We start from the raw sequence: 18,943 nt of genomic DNA on the forward strand, positions 1-18,943 counted from the left end.
ATTCCGCTTGAAATTCATTTGACTTAGACTGTTGAGAACATAGCGCACAATACAATTGCATTCTCATTTCCATATTTAAATCTGCCCTGCAGCAACTCACAGCTCTGCTGTGTTCAACTGATTTGATTAGTCCAAACGTGATATTCTAATGAAAAATGTAATGTACTTGTTTGCCCCAATAATTTCCCCGGCTACTCAGCACTCGATGCAAATCTACATTATTTACACTATTATTCTTTTATGTCTATTTGCACACTGTGCCATTGTTCCTTATAACATGCCATTTAAACGTTTAATTTTCGCATCGGTTTACGGTTGTAAATTGGCTGTGGTTGTGTCTGTTTAGTTACAGCACCATGGACAACTCCATTCGCTCCTAAATCCATCTGGCGCCAGTCCGTCCCCCTCCTTGATTGACGCTTAAATTGTTAGCATATCATAGCGCAATTTTTACCGCAACCAATCGTTGGAGGGCCCGGGACGTACCGTCGTTGCCAGTGGATACAACAGGGGGAGCTTCAAAGAGCTTGTTTACAGAGCCGCGAGAGATTCTGCTCAGAGGGGTTTGCCCGTGAAGGACTGAGTGAAAGCCTCACAGATGGGATAACGGAATTCCACAGAAACAAGTGCATACACGTTCTTCATGGCTGACACAGCATAACAAACTAGCTTACTTGTAATGTTTTAACACACGCTACGAGAGACACCACTTGTTTCTTTTTATTTTTGAGATTGGTCGCTGTTCATTCTGGTGGTGCAAGCCGAGAACGCGGGATATCTTTATCCAACCCTATCGTGTTTGCTTGGACCAAAGGTGCCGGACAAAATGGATAACGAAAAGTACCTCCCAGAGCTCTTGGCAGAGAAGGACTCTCTCGACCCGTCATTTCAACATGCATTACGGCTTCTTGATCAAGGTAAACCACCTGATTCTGTCCCCTCCGTCCCGTGTCGTCTAATATCATGCGTGCGCATTTAGTGACAGTGTTACGACTTTCCTTGTATTAAAAGCAGATCATGAGCTACTAAGTTACGGAGTCAAATGCTTATGTAGTTAAGATACCAGAAAGGTATTAAGGGCTATATGTTTGAAACGTAAGATACATCTAAACATTGCACATGTAACTATCCGTTGAGTCACCGTTGGACTGTTGATCCAGCTGACATGAAAATGCATGCATGACCTTGTACCACACTGTAGCCTAATATCACGCGGCGAAAAAAGCTATAGGCTACATTATATAAATTGTAGATTAGGCAAAAGTAGCTACAGGTCACCGGTTGACAGATATCCAGATTTTTTTAGACCTCAAATTAATTACCACCTCAAGATATAATTTACTTCGAATATGTTATCTTAACCGCTGCACTCGATATTTTTTGGGACATCACGTCTGCTCTTGTAATAATGTTTTCTCATAATTACCCAGCGTGACGTCCTCCAGGTATCTTCCTGTAACACCTTATCCCAACACCTGTTAATTGGGATGTTAGCAGCTGCATCAGCTTGCCTTGGACAGTGCCGGAGTGCTGGGTTTGGTGTCACGCTTTGAAGAAGTTGCGCTGATCCTAATGCAGTTTGAAAGAAGACAGAGGCATTGTCCACGGTGATTTGAAGACGCTTTAATTAATCCAAGGCAAGAGCTGCGGCACAGTGGTAGTCTCTGGCTTTGAAGCTCTCTGACTTTGCCAAATGCCGCTCGACGCATCCCCTATTTCCCCTATCGTCGGGAGTGCTCCAGAATAGCCAGTCCTTTGAGTATCGTTTCTCCTCGAGTGGCGGGTTGGAAGGAATTGTCGCCCTGGATTAGCAACTTATCACAATTGGCAGACCGTTTCATCTGTCCACATTTGAATTGACTTTTGACATGGTCAGAGGCTTAGGCATTTATAAATAGGCCCAGTGTATGTTTCAGCGCACTGCACCTCGCTAGAATAACAAAAAAAGCAGTGGAACTCATTCATCAAATAGCTTATATTAGTGTGTAAAATGTGTTCCTGTAATCATTAATCAGTAGTATTTCATACACAACACCTACACAAATGCATCTACAATTCAGTTCATGTTTCAAGGGTTGTATTGGTTTTGGTCATATTTTCACAAACACTTATATATATTTGAAATAACAGCACCAACAGCAACTAAATAATGCATGACACCTTGTGTGAAATGTGGAATGCATTGTGCTTTGAATCAATGAACCAAAACCAAAAGCAAGCTCAAACAAATATATGGCTATCTTCAGTGTGAGTGGGGTCAGAGACCTTCACAACAATTATTGAATGTTGGCCTCAGTTGACATGAGCATACATACACAAACTCACATCTTTCACTGTCCATAAATCAGTCATATGATGATGCAATTACCAAGTCAGAAGGCCTATGCACCCTTAAGCTGGTATTAACAAGCTTACAGTGTTTTCCCCCATTTTCAGATATTACCATGTGCTTGATGCAAGTAGACTTTCAAGTGGTGTTCTGGCAGCAGAACAGTCAAAGCTTTTTTTTCGTCTGTTGTGTAACGATTAGGAACATGCAAAAACTGATGGCATTTATGAAGGAAGAGATGGAGTGAAGGGGAAAAATAAGTCTTTCTCAGTGCAATCAAGGTGGGCTTGTATAGGAGTCCCTCAGAGCATCTCCCTCCCTTCCATTGTCAGGGGAATTCGCGAGGGCACATTATGCGGGCGAGATGCCGAGATGAAGGATGAGATCGCTGCCGTTGTTAGCGGAGATTTGTGTCAAGGCAGGAAGGCATTGATTCGGGGGACCTTGAGCAAAGTGGCCATTACGAATGGGCCTCTCCGCAAGCTCCATCCGCTCGCCTCCGAAAAGGTGGAAGGAATCACAGTAGCCGGAGAAGAGATAAGGCAGCGTGTTACTCAGCACTTTTTTCTCTCTCTCTCTCCCCCTCTCCTTATCAGTTGGGCACTGTCTTCAGTAGAAGAAAAAAATGGGCTTGCCTTTTCAAAGAAGTGTGCTGCTCTGGGGAGAAGAAATATGTCCGACTATGGGAGGGGGGTGGGAGGAAAAAAGGATTTCTCGGAATCTCCCTCGGCAGCCTCTTCAGCTGTTTTCCTCTTCCAGACGCACGCCAAGATCATATCTGATGATGGCAGGGATTACAGAATGTTGTGGAGATTCTAATAGATTAATCTCTTGTCCTTGGTGGTATTAAGTCACTTCGTAGCAGTGCTTTAAGTAACTAGACAAGCCATGGAAGCAAAGGGAATGTGTGTTGAAATGTGAAATGAAATGTTTCTAAATCAGACGACCAGTTTGCTTGAGATGGTAAGCCTACTGTTAATGGAGATATCGACTTGGAATGTCCCTTGTGGTACAGTCAGAAATCCATCTGGCCATGTAAACGAATGCACATTTTTATGAGTGAGTACAGGGAGATGAAGTTTCTCATGCAAAACTTTACCTCAAACTGCTGTTCTGTTTTAGAGACAGATCCATGACCCAATGATGGCTCTGGACATATGCATGATTGCATACGTTCTGTGCCTAGAAAGTGAAATCAGACTTTAATGAATGCAAATTGCAGTGCATCTTTATGTTTGGACGAGGTTGAGTTGCTTTTGTTGATGTGTTTTTTTTATCATTTTGCAGTGCAGTAATCTTTGAAGTATTATCTGCTTTCCACAACAGATAGCACTTGATGCTTTTCGACAGAACCTCTTCTCTGTCTGTTGCCTTGCTGATGAGTCCTGCTACTTGATTATGCAATTGGCAAGGGAAGAGGCCTGGTACACACACACACACACACACACACACACACACACACACACACACACACACACACACACACAGCATACACACACACACACACTCATACACGAATGCCAGTGCTGCGTTGCAAGGCCACACTTTTGACAAGTAAAGCTTCCCAGTTGCTAATTAACACAGCTGCATACATACATAAAATAAATCTGGTCGCAAATTTTGTCATGCTGTTGATTGGTGAAGCTTGAATATTTCCCAGAAAAAGAGGAACAGCATTTTCCCCCTTCAAGCCCTAAACACAGCAGTGGGGTTTGTGCCTATTGTAGCCTATTACACATTTTCCACAAAGTTAGTTTAAAAAATATGGTTTGATTTAGCAAGTGTCCCCTACCAGAAACAGATAAACAGACAGTTTTTGTTCGGTACTGGAATTTGACATTTTTCCAAGGTATCTTATGTGCTCATCATACTATTTACCTATACAAATGTATATGTCCCTGTTGGGGTGATAAAAGTGTGCTTGCACTGTATGTGAACATACCTGAGCTTATTTATCTAGCTCTGTCTCGGATGAATGATTTAATAATTGTCTGTGTGTGTGTGTGTGTGTGTGTGTGTGATGGTTTTGAGTGTTTGCCACATCCTTCCCAGGGCGCCACATCTCTGTCATTCTTGCTGTGTTAGCATCACATCAGCAACTTATCACACACACAAAGACGCGCGCACACACACACACACACACACACACACACACACACACACACACACACACACACACACACACTCCAATGTGTGAATGCATATCGCTAAAACCAAACGAGCGAAAGGAGAAAAAAAGATGTGTGGGAAAAAAAAAAACATTCATTGCATTCAGCGCAGAACCTTACCGAGTTCCTTGCAGAGAATGCAAACAGGTGCAGCTCCCTGGCCACTGGAGCCTTGCCTATGCAGGTGCGCTCCATCCAGCCGAAGCTGCTCTGCTGTCACTCAAAGATGCTGGGGGGAAAACGACAAGGCAGTAGCCTGTTCTGGGCCTCGGCTCACGGGCTATCTCTGCCCTAGCGCTGGCAGCGTGCCTGAAAATGCAGGGGGAGCGAGTGCGCAGACAGGGCCCTGAGAGACATTATCAAAGCCAGAGACACTGGGCAGTACAAGAGAAGACAAGACGGTGAGGGAGGGAGGGAGGGAGGGAGCGAGAGAGAGAGAGAGAGAGAGAGTTGGAGCAGGGAAACCACAGATTGTGATAATCATCTGCGGCTCACCAACACGCTGACACTCTGAGCTCTTGTGGCCAAAGGAGCGGGGAGTCAGGAGCCTAAAGGTGTGTGTGCGTGTGTGCGTGTGTGTGTGTGTGCGTGCGTGCGTGCGTGCGTGCGTGCGTGCGTGTATGTGTGTGTGCGTGTGTGTGTGTGTGTGTGTGTGTGTGTGTGTGCGTGCGTGTATGCTAGTGTATGCTAAAGTGTGAGTGTGTGTGTGTGTGCGTGCGTGTGTGTGCGTGTGTGTGTGTGTGTGTGTGTGTGTGTGTGTGTGCGTGCGTGTATGCTAGTGTATGCTAAAGTGTGAGTGTGTGACAGGCTAAAACTTGATTATTTGTTAGTGAGTGTTTTAGCCCAAGTGTGCAGGTATGTATGTGAGTGTCTAAATTTGTGCACGTGTGTAAATGATGTGTGTGTGTGTGTTTTTATGTTTGGAAAGGGAGGATGAGGAGCCCATGGGAAGGCTGGAAAGAGTGTGTGTGAGTGTGTCTAGTGGTGTGAGGGAGGCTGCAAGCGAGGTGTTGAGAGGAGCTGTGGCAGCAGGGGTGTTGGCAGCCTAGCGTTTCGCGCCTCTCTCCCTCTCCCCCAGAGATGAGCCACAGAGCCAGAGAGAGATAGAGGTAGAGGGGAGAGAGTCGCTCCAAGGGCCAGTAGTAAATGAAGCGACTGATCACCATCAGAGCCACACACAGGAGCCCTAATGGCAGGTCCTGACTCAGCAGGTTCCTCATTGTTTCACCGTTGCATGTCGGATTTACACGCAGATCCAATCAACAGCAATCACCTGATGAAGCTGTAATTTAATGCCATGCCACATCAGGGATACTGTTACCTGTGTCTTGTCTGGTTCCTTTGTGGGTAGTTTTCTTTCACTGAAAGTACAGTCCTTTTCTCCATAATGGCTTTCTCTTTAAGCATTTCTGAATGAGTTATTCAACGCTCAATGAGACATTCAACACTCATTGCTTGTTATATGTAAATGTGTTGTGGAGTCGTATATATGTCGATCTGGTTCAAGTCAGTGAGCTCCCTATGTATGATATAACAATTTCAAAGTCAGCTTTGTATGATTGCACAATTCAGTGCCTCCTCCGTAATAAAACCTATTGGCTTGTAAAACATGCACCGTTTTCCATTTAAAAAAAATAAATAAATAAGTCCCACCGCTCTTGGTGGCTGTTTTGCTGAAGAAGTTGCGCGGCTCAGCACTTTTTGCAAGGCATTTAAAGTTTGCAGGGCTTTTGGCCATGGGGCCGGAGCTAGATGGCATGTGTATTATCTTCTTGTAATCACTTCAACCTTTACACCCCATGAATTTTTAAGCGCTCCGCACGGCTCTCGCCACTGTAGGCGCATGTTTTCCTAAGTAAGGGAGCCAAAGAGGGAGAAGAAGCTTCTAGAAAAAAAAGAAATGTTTGGCCACTTCACTTCAAATAGCCGCCCACAGATTTTCCTGAGCTTGTCTTGTTTACAGCGGTATTTGTGCAGCACCCACATCATCTCTCTCTCTCTCTCTCTCCATCCCACCTCATTCACTCTCTCTATCCTCATCTCTTTCTATCTCTCTTCCCCTCTTCCCCACGTCCTCTCCCACTCTATTCTCTGGGTTCAGTAGTGTGTGTGTGTGTGTGTGTGTGTGTTCTCTGGCCTGGCGTCTGATCTCTCCTCCCTCCTTCAATAATGCACACTCTGCTTGTTTAGAGCTTGCCGGGGCGCCAGCGCGGGAGCCGGGCCCTTGCTCTCGGAACTCCTCTAATGAGATCATTTAAACCCAGCGTGCGAAGGGGGAACCCCCAACAGAGCCCGCCGGGCTGCCCTCCGAGGAGCAGCGGGGGTGGTAGTTAAGGACAGGGGCCTGAAACCTGCTCCTCTTCTCCCACCCCGTAAAACCCTTCATTTCATCTATCTCTCTTTCTCTCTCTCTCTCTCTCTCTCAGGGTGTCTGGCATCTGTATGATGGCAAAGAGGGGAAAAACTCCCCCTGGCTTGCCTCACTTCAATTATGGATCCATTAATCATTTGTCTATAGGATGCTAATGCAATCTGCAGAGCTGGGTGAGGTTGTGTGTTCATGAGTGTGTGTGTGTGTGGGGGGGTGTGTGCGAGTGTGTGTGTGTGTGTGTGTGTGTGTGTGTGTGTGTGTGTGTGTGTGGGGGTGTATGGGTTCTGCGAGAGTAAGGATTGGCTGCGGTTAACACTCACACAGAAATGGAGGAGATTCGGAGCCCAGGCTCGGTGAGTAGAGTGCTGCTTCAGGCTAAGCCAGAGTGAAGGTTCACCTCCGCAGGGAAATGTTATTTATGAAGGACTGTGACTGAAATTAAATTTGAAAAAAAAAAGAGAGAGAGAGAGAGAGAGAGAGAGTCAGGGCAATAGGAAGAGAAAGGAATGGCTGTATGAAATTGGAATTGAAATGAAAAAATAATGAAAATAGAAAAGATGCCAAGGGAGGGGAAAAAATTCTTCCACGATGGACAAATATGAAAGGGCATACTGTAGGGACTGATGCTGAAGGAAATGTGATATAGGAAGCCAATGAAAGAGCTCTCCCTGTGGTTTGTCCCAGTCCAGCCACCAGCTATAGGACTTCAACCATCAGAGGTGAGCTCTGCTAGGGCTAACACTCCTCCTAAGCACACGCATTTTGACACAGAAGAAAACGTCTAAATGACATACTGTACATTTACTGGAGAATTCTTTTCTTTGTGGAGTGCTGCATGCTCTACGTAAGTGTTACAACACTCAGCTACAGTGCGATTGATATGATATTGAGGATTGAGTGCATGGTCAGTTCAGTGAGAAACATTTCCTTTCGGCCAGTCAGAGAGTTGTCCTCCTCTGTGTATGCATGGGAACATGACATCATTGCTGTGCAGACCACACCTTCAAAGCCTCCTCTCTCAGGTGTAGATGGGCAGAGGTGTGAGTGTGGGTGTGGGTGTGAGTGTGGCTGCTGTGGGCAGCACCACCAAAGCAGCGAAGGGCTGATGTGTCTGTATAATTCCCCCCTCATCACCCGTCTTGGGATGTCAAACCAGTGGGTAGATTCTGCAGCATTGGCAGCACCATCATTCCCCTGGCTCATTTTGACTCTAGAGAGATAGAAAGAGAGAAAGAGAGGGAATGAGAGAGAGAGAGAGGGAATGAGAGATTGCGTGTGTGATGTGTGACACAGAAAGAGGGAGGAAGAAAGTGAGAGGAAGGAAGTGAGAAAAAAAAGGAGAGAGAGGGAGAAAAGGAGATGGTGCCCATCCTCTCACTTCCGAAGGTGTTTCATTTTTTCTCAGCCAGAGCCAGATTGGCAGATTCAACACACTCTGCAGGGAAGCTGGATGCATGTTGAATGTGTGTGTGTGTGTGGGGGGGGGGGGCACATATGTGCACACTGCATGTGTTGTGTATGATTGTGTGTGTGTATGTGTTGTGAGTAAACGACACGACACACACGAGAGAAATTCATTTTTCCACTACGCAGAGAGCTTGAGAGCATAGTGTTATGTTCCACATCCAGACCTGCTAGAGAAAAGGCCCCTTAGCCCAACCACACACAGACACACTCTGTACTTTCTCTAACGTTCCATCAAGGAGAGGCCCTACAAACACATCTTAACTTCAGATCCTGGAACACCTGTGTACACGACCCCCCCCCCCCCCCCCCCCCCCCCCAAATCCAGCTTAGTGACTAATTTAATAAATGCATCAGCCCTTGAAAGAGGCCTCACGCTTGATCTTGACACCCGACGTCTCCTTTCCAGCTGCCTCGTCCCTCCTCATCCCCAACCTCCTGGCGCTTTTTCAGCCATCTTTATTTACGGCTGTTTTGTATGCCCGTCACCTTCTCCGCTGAGCGGATTGGGGAAGGATTAGCTCCTTCTCGCCGGCATCCACACACCGTCCCCCATCCCACTTGGTGTAATCCAGACCCATTTAATTATGTTTATCGCAAGAAAACCTGCGGTGGCTCAACTTTTCAGCCACGTCAAATCCATTTTGGCCCCAGCAGAATGTCGCGAAACATGCAAAGCAGTGGACACTGCTGAAGAGATGTTGTCATCCATTTATGGGGGAGGGCATGCTCCCTTCAGCAGAGTAGGAAGACGATACAGTTTTTATATTCTTATCACATTTGATTTCCTTGTGATCCTGCAAAACGGAACCGAAGTCAAATTAGATGTCACTTTCGTAATTAATTCGTAAGTCAGTTGTCATACGCCACAAATTTAATACTTCCAACTTGCTTCTTCACCCATTGTGTCACACACACACACACATTTCTTGCACTCTTTTGAGATGGGACTAGCATATAGAATGTGCTGAATGCACTCTCAACGTTATGAAAGTGATTAGAAGAATGAGCGATTTCTGGCCTTTGGGCTAATATATTAAAGCTCGCGTTCACTGACACAGGGAGGAAGATGCGGCCCGCGTCGTCCTCGTGCCCCCTGCGCCGATGTCGGTGTAATCGTGTGTGTTAACCACCAGATGTTCCTCACCAAATGCAGGAGAGGGAAAGATGAAGAGGGGGGGGGAAACGGCGTGGTGCTTATTCGTCAGCCTGAGAAGCACACCTCATTAATCCAAGTCCTCTCCCAAATCTGTGTGTGTGTGTGTGTGTGTGTGTGTGTGTGTGTGTGTGTGTGTGTGTGTGTGCGTATTTGAGTGTGTATGAGAAAAGAGAGAGAGGTCATTGGGGATCGTTTCAACTCGGAGGATTAGTCCCCCAGACCTAGCTAGCGTTGTCGCTGTATGAATAAATAACAGGCTCTGTCTTTGTGCTTTTAGTGCATCCCCTTGCTTCCTGAGAGCAAAAAAAGAAAGAGTGAGAAAGAGAGAGAGAGAGAGAGACAGAGAGATAAAGAGAATCAAGGAAAGAGAGAATGAGAGAGGGAAAGGGAGAGAGACAGAGAGAGAGAGAGAAGGAAATCAGAGCATGGAGTCCAGCAGTGGAGGGATATGAATCTTTAATGGAGAGAGATAGAGAAATAGGATATCAGTAAATGAAAGTTAAGTGGATTTTCTGGGTTTTTGGAGCAGTGGAAGTTATCCAGTAATGCGCTGCAATGCAAAGGCAGTGGGTGCAAAAGAAAGGGAATGAAGGAGAGAAAGAAAGACAGAGAGAAAGGTGAAGAGAAGGGCTAGATCTGTTCATTTACCTCAACCACCAAGGGACTATAACGTCCTCTCTTCCTGCTGTCATCTCTCTCTCTCTCTCCCCATGTGTTTATTTTCAGTGTCACTCCAGTTCCCCAGTGGAGGTCTAATTTTACTGTCATCTCTTCATTCTTGTTGAACATCCATCCAGCTTTCTGTTAACTCTCTGATGTTTTTCCACTCTGGTTTACTTAAATTCCCTCATTGTGTTGTTTTATTTACCATCTCTCGCATTTGACGTCCATCGCCAACTTCAAGTACTTTGTGTATAAAGGAATGTGTTTTCTCTTCACTATATATCTCTTCAGTTTATGCTCTTTCTTGTTCTCGCATACTGTGATGCCATCAGGGTAAAAAAGTGGGTGTTTTTTGAGAGGGCAGACGAAGCGTCTGAAACACTTTGATCTGCGTCCATTAAGAGGGCAGCCATGCCGCTGTTCTTGCGGTTAATGAAACTGCGGCTCCTTTTCTGTTTACGCCATCCGCTTAAACAGAAACACACACACACACACACACACACACACACACACACACACACACACACACACACATCCGCTTGGCGGCACGTAAGTGATTTGGCTCATTTGTGAGTTGACCCGAAGTCATGGGGGGCCCTGCAGCTTGTTAGAGTCTAGGTTAGAATTGGAAACGCAGGCTTGTTAGAAGTGACCCCCCCCCCCACACACACACACACACACACACTCTCCACCAACGCTTGTTACAGACCTCACAGTACACAACCACCTTTGTTTGAACGCCCATACCTCATCTTCGTTTTCATCAGCAAAAACTTTTCACCGCTGGTGGATTTCTTTTCTCTCTCGCTCCCTCTCTCCCTCTCTTGCTCTCGCTCTTCTCCTCTTCTTCCTATTTTTTTCTTCCCTTTGTCTTAAAGCACCATTAGGAGAGACATCCTGGTTTTGTGTGGGCAGCAGCGAGAGCTTTGTTTTGACTGCTGTCATTACCCGGCACCCGTACAGTGGGAGCTCATGCCCGCCAGTACTGCTGAACACCGAACGCCGGCATGTAACCTAGCAACACGGGGTCATTATTTCTTCAGGAAAAGGGCAGTGGCAGTTTTTTTTTCCGTTTTCTGCTCCCATCACCCCTTGCAAGCTATCGTGCAAATACCTCTGCCGTGACATTGATGGTGATGAAACTTGGTTCCTCTCTTTCTCCCTCTCTCTTTCTCTCCCCCTCTTTCTCTCTCTCTCTCATTCTAAGTGTGTAATGGAGAACTTGTGTGGGGGTGAGTGGCAGTGAGAAAGTCAGTGGCATAGGAATAAAATAGAAGGAGGAAGGAATCGCGGATATAGATCGGTGGTTGAGATGCACTCTGCAGAGAGTGAGCGGCCCTGGTTCCTGTTGCAGCCGTACGGTAGTCAGACCCCGGCCGGAGAGCCTCTCGACCGGGCAAGAGAGAACAGTGCACAGGCTGGGGTTTGATAGCGGGTGGCAGCGGTGGTGGTGCTGCTGAAGATGGTGGTACAAGATCTGTGGAGGTGTGTGGTGTGTGTGTGTGTGTGTGTATGAGTGTGGGTGTGAGAAAGAGTGTGTGGGCACCCTCGCTGGTGGCGCCGGTGGTTGTTGTATTGACAGGTCCTTGTCCTGGAGAAGCTGATAAGAAACCGTAAACGAGAGAGCGGAGGTGGTTGACCGAGGAGGGGAGGGGTGGGGGGAGGAGAGGAGGGAGGGCAGCGGAGGAGGGCCCGAGTGGATCGCCTTACCGACCCAGAAACCTGAGCTCCCTAAGGGGCCCCTGGTGCCCAGCAGCAAGGGCCTGTCAGATAGCAGCAGGGCTCCGAGAGTCACACCACAGACCAGCTGAGGATAACCTGACAGCATCTCCCAAGGAGAGGAGACATCCGAGATAGTGAGCAGAGCAGGGGGAAGAAGAAAGACCTAGAATGGGAGGAGAGAGAGAGAGAGAGAGAGAGAGAGAGAGAGAGAGAGAGAGAGAGAGAGAGAGAGAGAGAGAGAGAGAGAGAGAGAGGAGAGAGAGAGAGAGAGAGAGAGAGAGAGAGAGAGAGAGAGAACGAGTGAAGGAGGGAGGGAGAAGGATAGAAGTGGGGCTCGGAAGAGAGAGATGAATAGCAGATGGTTGAGCATGAACAAGCTCTCCGGGCAAAAAAAGGGGGAAATAATAAGCGGAAGAGGAGGGGAAAAGAACACAAGAAAACACAAATAGCAGCTCCAGGACAAGGAGGAAGCTAGTCTCATTATAAAGAACCAACGAGCCAAAATGCATTGATTTATTGGTCAGTGACTTGAGTAAACAAAACATGCTAAGCGTTGTGAATGAAGTCGCTAAGCTCCCCTGTGGGGGCAATGAGTGGATGCTTGTTTCCCTCTGAACCTGAATTTTCATCACCGACACACCCAACTGGAACACAATCATCTGAGTAGCAGACAGCAGTGCTACATCCCATGAGACACAATTGTCTATTATAAGACGTGTGTGTGTGTGTGTGTGTGTGTGTGTGTGTGTGTGTGTGTGTGTGTGTGTGTGTGTGTGTTTAGTTTTTGACTCTTACTTATGTAACATTTCCTGAAAATAAATGATCTTAAAGCAATAATGGTCTAGTTAGCTTATGGTCACTTTTGTTTCTCACAAACATGGTAGGGTGAACTAAAAATAGCAAAAGTTGCCTGGCAGTAAAACCAAGGGTCATTTGTGAGTCCTCAGGCCCTTGTTCCGGAAGGTTCAATATCAACTGCTGTTGTTCCCCTGCCGCATGAGATAAAGCCAGCTGAGACATCCATGGAGGACTCCTTTGACATGAAAAAGACTGGGAGTGAATCAGCTAGGTGGCACTGGAGTGTATCTCAGAGGAGTATCTTCCTCTTTTAAACTGTGCTGTGTTTTTTTGAGAAGCAAATATTGCACCAAGATCTCCTGCAAAATGGTTTCATCTATGCTTTTGTCTCTAAAAATAAAGCACAACATTATTAATTAATAGCAAACTCTCAGGGTAGATTGCAGACTCAGAATCTGTGACTGCACTCACAGAAATACACACTGGAATTTGGTGCGTGTGTACACACACACACACACACACACACACACACACACACACACACACACTCACACACAGTCACACTGACACACACACACACACACAGACACACACACTCACACTCACAGTCACACTGACACACACACACACTCACTCACACACACACACACACACAATGAATTCCTAGGTTGACACTCAGTGACAGCAGTTGCTGTTCCTCATTTTTCCATATCCGCAAAATTTCCATATTCTGTCTTTCTCTCTCTCTCCCCCTCTTTTTTTTTTCTCTCTCTCTCTCTCTCTCTCTCTCTCTCTCTCTGCCCCCCCCCCCATCTTTTCAAGTACACACAGACACAAACACATACACACTCTCCCGGAAGTCACTTTTAACTTCTTCGCAACACAACTCCGCAAACCCTCTTGGCGATGGCAGGTGTCTGCCTAATTATAATATTTATTAAAGTATCATGCGACCCATTTTGGTCCCTCAAAGCACTGGTGATTGAGAGAGACCACAGTTAAAGGTAGGCCCTGGGGAGCCGCAGGTATTTAAACACTCTCAGCCTAACTAGGCGATTATGGCTGCTCCAGCCGCCAGTGATCAATAGCAGTCCCAGAGCTGTAAGTGGCTTTGCTCTTGCCACCGTCCTCTAAACACTGCACACGCTTAGAACAGTGGAAATAAAGTTCGATGCTTTGTCCTGGATCTCGTGCATGACACAGTTACGTGCCAAAAGCACTGCATGGGTGTGTACTTGCTATGAGCACTGCATGGGTGTGTACTTGCTATAAGCGCTGCATGGGTGTGTACTTGCTATAAGCACTGAATGGATATGCACTTGCTATAAGCACTACATGGATATGTACCTGCTATAATCACTGAATGGATATGTACTTGATATAAGCACTACATGGATATATACATGCTATACGCACTTAATGGATATGTACTTGATATAAGCACTACATAGATATGTACTTGATATAAGTACTGAATGGATATGCACTTGCTAGAAGCATTGCACTGATTGCATGCTACACTACATGGATGGTTACAAAAACAATACAAATACTCACATGGAAGTATTGCTAAATATTTGCTTTTTAAGTATTAGTTTATGTTATGGGTATTCAAGCTTCCACATTGTTTTGCTTATTTTGTTTACTCAGTTCTTGGTAAGTTGCAAAAAGGCCTTATTTATATTTCATGAAAGGCTTCTCTTAAGAGGCATTCCAGAACAAAGATACAGAGGCGGTGATGGTGAAGCTTGCTGGTACAGCATGATGGCCTAATGCATATGGAATGCAATGTGTGAACCACACTCTGTGTGCATGCATGTGTGTGTGTGTATGTGTGTGTTTGTGCATGTGCCTGTGTGTGTGTGTGTGTGTGTGTGTGTGTGTGTGCTGTATAATTGGATCTGAATGCTCGAAGAGAAGCATTATGTTTACCCAAAGCATCACCTTTTGCAGTAATGTAATGAAGTTACACTATGTCCCTCTGCCCACTCCTTCCATCTGTACCTATCATTATAAGGCACACATGCGGTTAAACGTTCATTCTCAGCATACAGTTTGTAACCCCTACCAGCGCGAATGATCCTCAGTGGAGCAAAGCTGATTGCTTTACCAATAACTCACAGACAAATTGGTCCGTTGGTGGGATCTTGAGCGGCCTCAGTGCGGAGAATTGATGGCGGCATCTGCCATTTAAATTGCTTGCCGTGACGTCCCGAATCCCCTCAAATATGGAGTTTGGCCCCCTGGCGTCAAACGGAAGATGTATTGGGCTAGCCAGCTCGCTCGTCTCTTGGACAACGCTATTGAGTGGGCATTCACTTGGATACATTTCAGAGCTTGGCCATGTCTAACATATTGATCTGCTCCTTGCAAATTTATGGTTATGCTTCTTCAATTTGCACAAAGGCAGAAACTGTTGTCTCTAGGCCAATCAATCACGCCCGTGAAGGAGGGCCGCTCATCAATAAATGTCGGCACTCTGTTTGTCCCTTCGATGGACCCTTATCTCCTTTGGTCAAGCGCAAGGCATGATAGATCAAAAACATATACATGCAGCGTATATCACTGAGTTATCAATACTGTATTGATCCTCAGTCGCACACAATTCAGCGTTCTGAGCCAGAAGTTTGACAGCCATATACTGTAGGAAGACACCATCATTCTTACAAAAAGACTTTGAACATAATATAGCACACAACATTTGTTATGGTATTTTGAAGCGCGAACCGCAAACACACATAAGTATGGTTTTTGGATCCACTTACTTATTTTTATGCTTCTTTATCAGAAAATACAGCTTCTATGCGATGCTGCTTGGTTAGAGACACATCTGTCTGTGTGTTAGAGTGTACATTTGTGTGCATGTACTGTACTGTATATGCGTGTGTGTGTATCTTTTTATGCGTTTGTGTATTTTCACAACCCAGTGGGAGTTGATAAAAAATTGACGCGTCAGGTCATGGCTGACACGCCACATACAGTACACACACATACACACACACTCTTCACACACATACTCACACACGTCTAGGTAGAAGTATGTCAACATCAGCAGTCCTGCTGAGCTGTTTGTGCACAGCCATGTCACAGGAGGGCAGGGAATGTGTGTGTCTGTGCGTGAGTGTGTTTGTGCGTGTGTGTGTGTGTGTGTGTGTGTGTGTGTGTGTGTGTGTGTGTGTGTGTGTGGAGGGGCTTCCAAGAATGAAATCATCCGCTAGTCTGATGAATCTCACTCTCTGCTTATTGACAGAACACGGGCCTCAGCATATGACGGATGACAGAGCGCCATAGATCTCATTCACTGGGGGTGTCAATAATGCAGCTCTCAGCCTTGTGTGTGTGTGTGTGTGCGCGCACATGTTTGTGTGTGTGTGTGTGTGTGTGTGTGTGTGTGTGTGTGTGCGTGTGTGTGCGTTCATGTACTGTACGTGTGTGTGCATGCATGCGTGTGTGCGTGTATTCGGGAGAACCCACTCTTTCTTCACCACATTACAGAGCTGGCCGAGCGCAGCCCAGATCCATCACCAGTCCAACCACACAGCTCCCCTGGGAGGAAGCGTGGAGTCACCGGGCCCATGTTCCAGCACCTTGTTAAATTCATGGCCTGACAAATTGTGGCTGTGCACAGCGGGGCACCATAAAACTTTTATAGGGAGAATCAGCACACTGTTAAAAGGAAGTGTATACCTCATAATTCCTCTCCAAGTACAGATTTGTTTATTCACAATTATCTATAACACAATCTGACCAATCGGATAAGTGTGTGGTACACACAGTAGAGGTATATAAGTACGTCATCTACGTAGAGTGAAAATGTTGATGGAGACCTATGGGCTTTTGAGGGCCTTTTCTCATCAATGAGGTAGACATATTTGTTGACTGACTGAGCCTTTTAGTCTGGAGTAGTGGATCCTCGGCTGCATTTTCTCATGCGGTTGAGTGAGACGCTGATAAATATTGCAGGAGGATTTCAGCTCCACGTCTGGCAGAAAGAAGAAGCCTCCCTCGGCTTGCACGGCAGGATAAGCAGGTCTGATCGAGACGCGCTACATGCAGCATGCTGAGGGCTGAGAGTTAGAAGTTGAAGAACTATGAAGTGTGCACACATGGAAAGCACAATAAAAGACATGGAAAACACACATGTTCTATCCACACAAATACACTCAAGTGTGCACATACACACACCCACATACATGCAACTGTACACATGTGTGCCATATTTACACAAAACCACATGCACTCACATACATAAAAACACACATACGTTAGACCCTTTCAACAAGAAAAAAAAAAACAATGCTTGAATCTACTTCTGCTTCATTAAGATAACATATGGAATGTTATAACAGAAGCCTTGTGGGAACAACTATGATGCTGATAATGGAACTCTCTTGAAACGGTCAATACACACTCATGTGCACATATGTGTGTGTTCCCAGGTGTTATCTAAGTTAACATTTATGACTCCCACTGCTGGCTGTGGTGAGCAGGACTAAGTGATGTGTGGTGCTGTGGGGGTCTTGGACAGAGCAGGATGGGTCAGGGTGTTCAGAGGGCATCAGTGGGCAGCTCAGTTCTGCTAAGCCATGTGGGTTAAAGTCTGTCCGCTGTCACTGTCGCTAATGGATCAGACTGAATGGCTCCACGCCGGAGTCGACTGGAGTGTGCAGTGGAGCAGTGAAGTGCCCCCCCCCCCCCTCTCTGTATCTCTCTCTCTTTCCTCTCTCTCTCTCTCACACACTTGTCTTCCTCTCTGTATCACTCCCTCTCAACTCTCTTCTACTCATTACTGATTCTCTCTCTCTCTCTCTCTCTCTCTCTCTCTCTCTCTCTCTCTCTCTATTTGTCTCATGGACAAACACACACACACACACACACACACAAACACACTTTTGGCTTAGCTATATCAGTCCCTCTCAGCGCTCTCGACCCTCTTCCACTCTTTTCTCATTCTCTATCTCTCTCACACACACACACACACACACACACACACACACACACACACACACACACACAACGAGCCACTCTATCTCTCTGTCCAAACTGCTGCAGTTCTCTCTGTCTTTTTCTAACTAGCTCTCTGTCTGTCCTCTCCTCACTCCTCTAGCTCTCTCTTTCTCTCTCTGTCTTCCTCTGCATTGTTCTCTTTCTCCGTCTATCCATCCCTCATTGGGTGTTTGGTGTTTTGTCTTTTTCTCTTTTTCTGTTTCTGACTTTTTACTGATATCTCTCTGTCATCTAGCATCTAGTCTCTCTCTCTCTCTCTCTCTCTCTCTCTGTCTTCACTCTTGCATCCCTCCTACACACACACACACACACACACACACACACACACACACACACACACGCACACACACACACACATTTATTTTGATATTTTTTAGAGAGAGATTTTTAGAGAGAGAGAGAGATTGAGAGAGAGAAAGAGAGAGAGTGTGAACGAGAGAGAGAGAGCAAAATGGACGACCACAAAGCGAGTAAAGGAGACCGAAACTCCAAAGCACCACTCGGCCTCTGTAGTGTCCTAATCGTGGCAGAGCCCCTCCACTCCTGGCCCTGCGCCTCGTTAGCTGACCACACTCCAGGCTAGCAGGCCCCGAGGACGAGGAGGGGAGCTGAATTAATGAGCTCTGGGTTTATTTAATCTCCCTGCGAGCGCTCGGCCAGCGTTGAGTGATGCCTACTGGGAGCTGGAGAGTGTCCCGGGTGCGGTGGATCCACCGGCAAAGGGGTGTGTGTCCGCGGGAGCAATAACACACACATAGTCACATAATCACACACACACACACACACACACACACACACACACACACACACACACACAGGCAGACAGGTGAACACCTGTCTCGCTCTCACACACAGAAATTGGTTAAAAAATATATATTCATGCAGAAACAGTGTTACTTAACTCTTTAATTCAATTTTCCTTTACCAATTTAGTTTTCCTTTACACGCTACACCACAGTGACTTTCCTTTCTCATTGTTTTAATTATCACTCATCTAACAACACCATTATAGAGTCGCAGTCACAGTCACTTTCACTCCATACAATGGGATGCGTATACCATAAGTATTCCCTACCACTGTTATTCACCATGCACCTGTCTGAGAGACCTGTTGGCTGTTTCCTTCCACGCTAATTTCAGGAGTTATGTGCTGGTGACCGGTCATTCTGGGATGTCAGGAGAGATGGCAAGCCATCGGAGGCCTCCCACACTGGCCGCAGTATATCAGCAACAGCCAAGAAAAAAATTACACACGCGCACAC

General features: G+C 46.2%; 1 protein-coding gene across 3 annotated transcripts in view; it reads left to right on the forward strand.

The window, feature by feature from the left end:
- The window catches only part of khdrbs3 (KH domain containing, RNA binding, signal transduction associated 3), a 152,098-nt gene that overhangs the window by 38,569 nt on the left and 94,586 nt on the right, over positions 1 to 18,943 (forward strand). For 2 of the 3 annotated variants that reach the window (XR_006026143.1, XM_042076818.1), the window contains exon 1: positions 493 to 917. The exons of the other annotated variant lie outside the window; for it this stretch is intronic. Coding sequence is in view for 1 of the 2 variants with exons in the window: in XM_042076818.1 (XP_041932752.1) it covers positions 827 to 917 (91 nt within the window). In the remaining variant the exon portion in view is untranslated. Of the gene's footprint in view, positions 1 to 492; positions 918 to 18,943 lie in introns of those variants that run through there. 3 annotated transcript variants of the gene reach the window in all.

This window comes from Alosa sapidissima, chromosome 21 (assembly GCF_018492685.1).
Source record: "Alosa sapidissima isolate fAloSap1 chromosome 21, fAloSap1.pri, whole genome shotgun sequence".
Classification (NCBI taxonomy): domain Eukaryota; kingdom Metazoa; phylum Chordata; class Actinopteri; order Clupeiformes; family Clupeidae; genus Alosa; species Alosa sapidissima.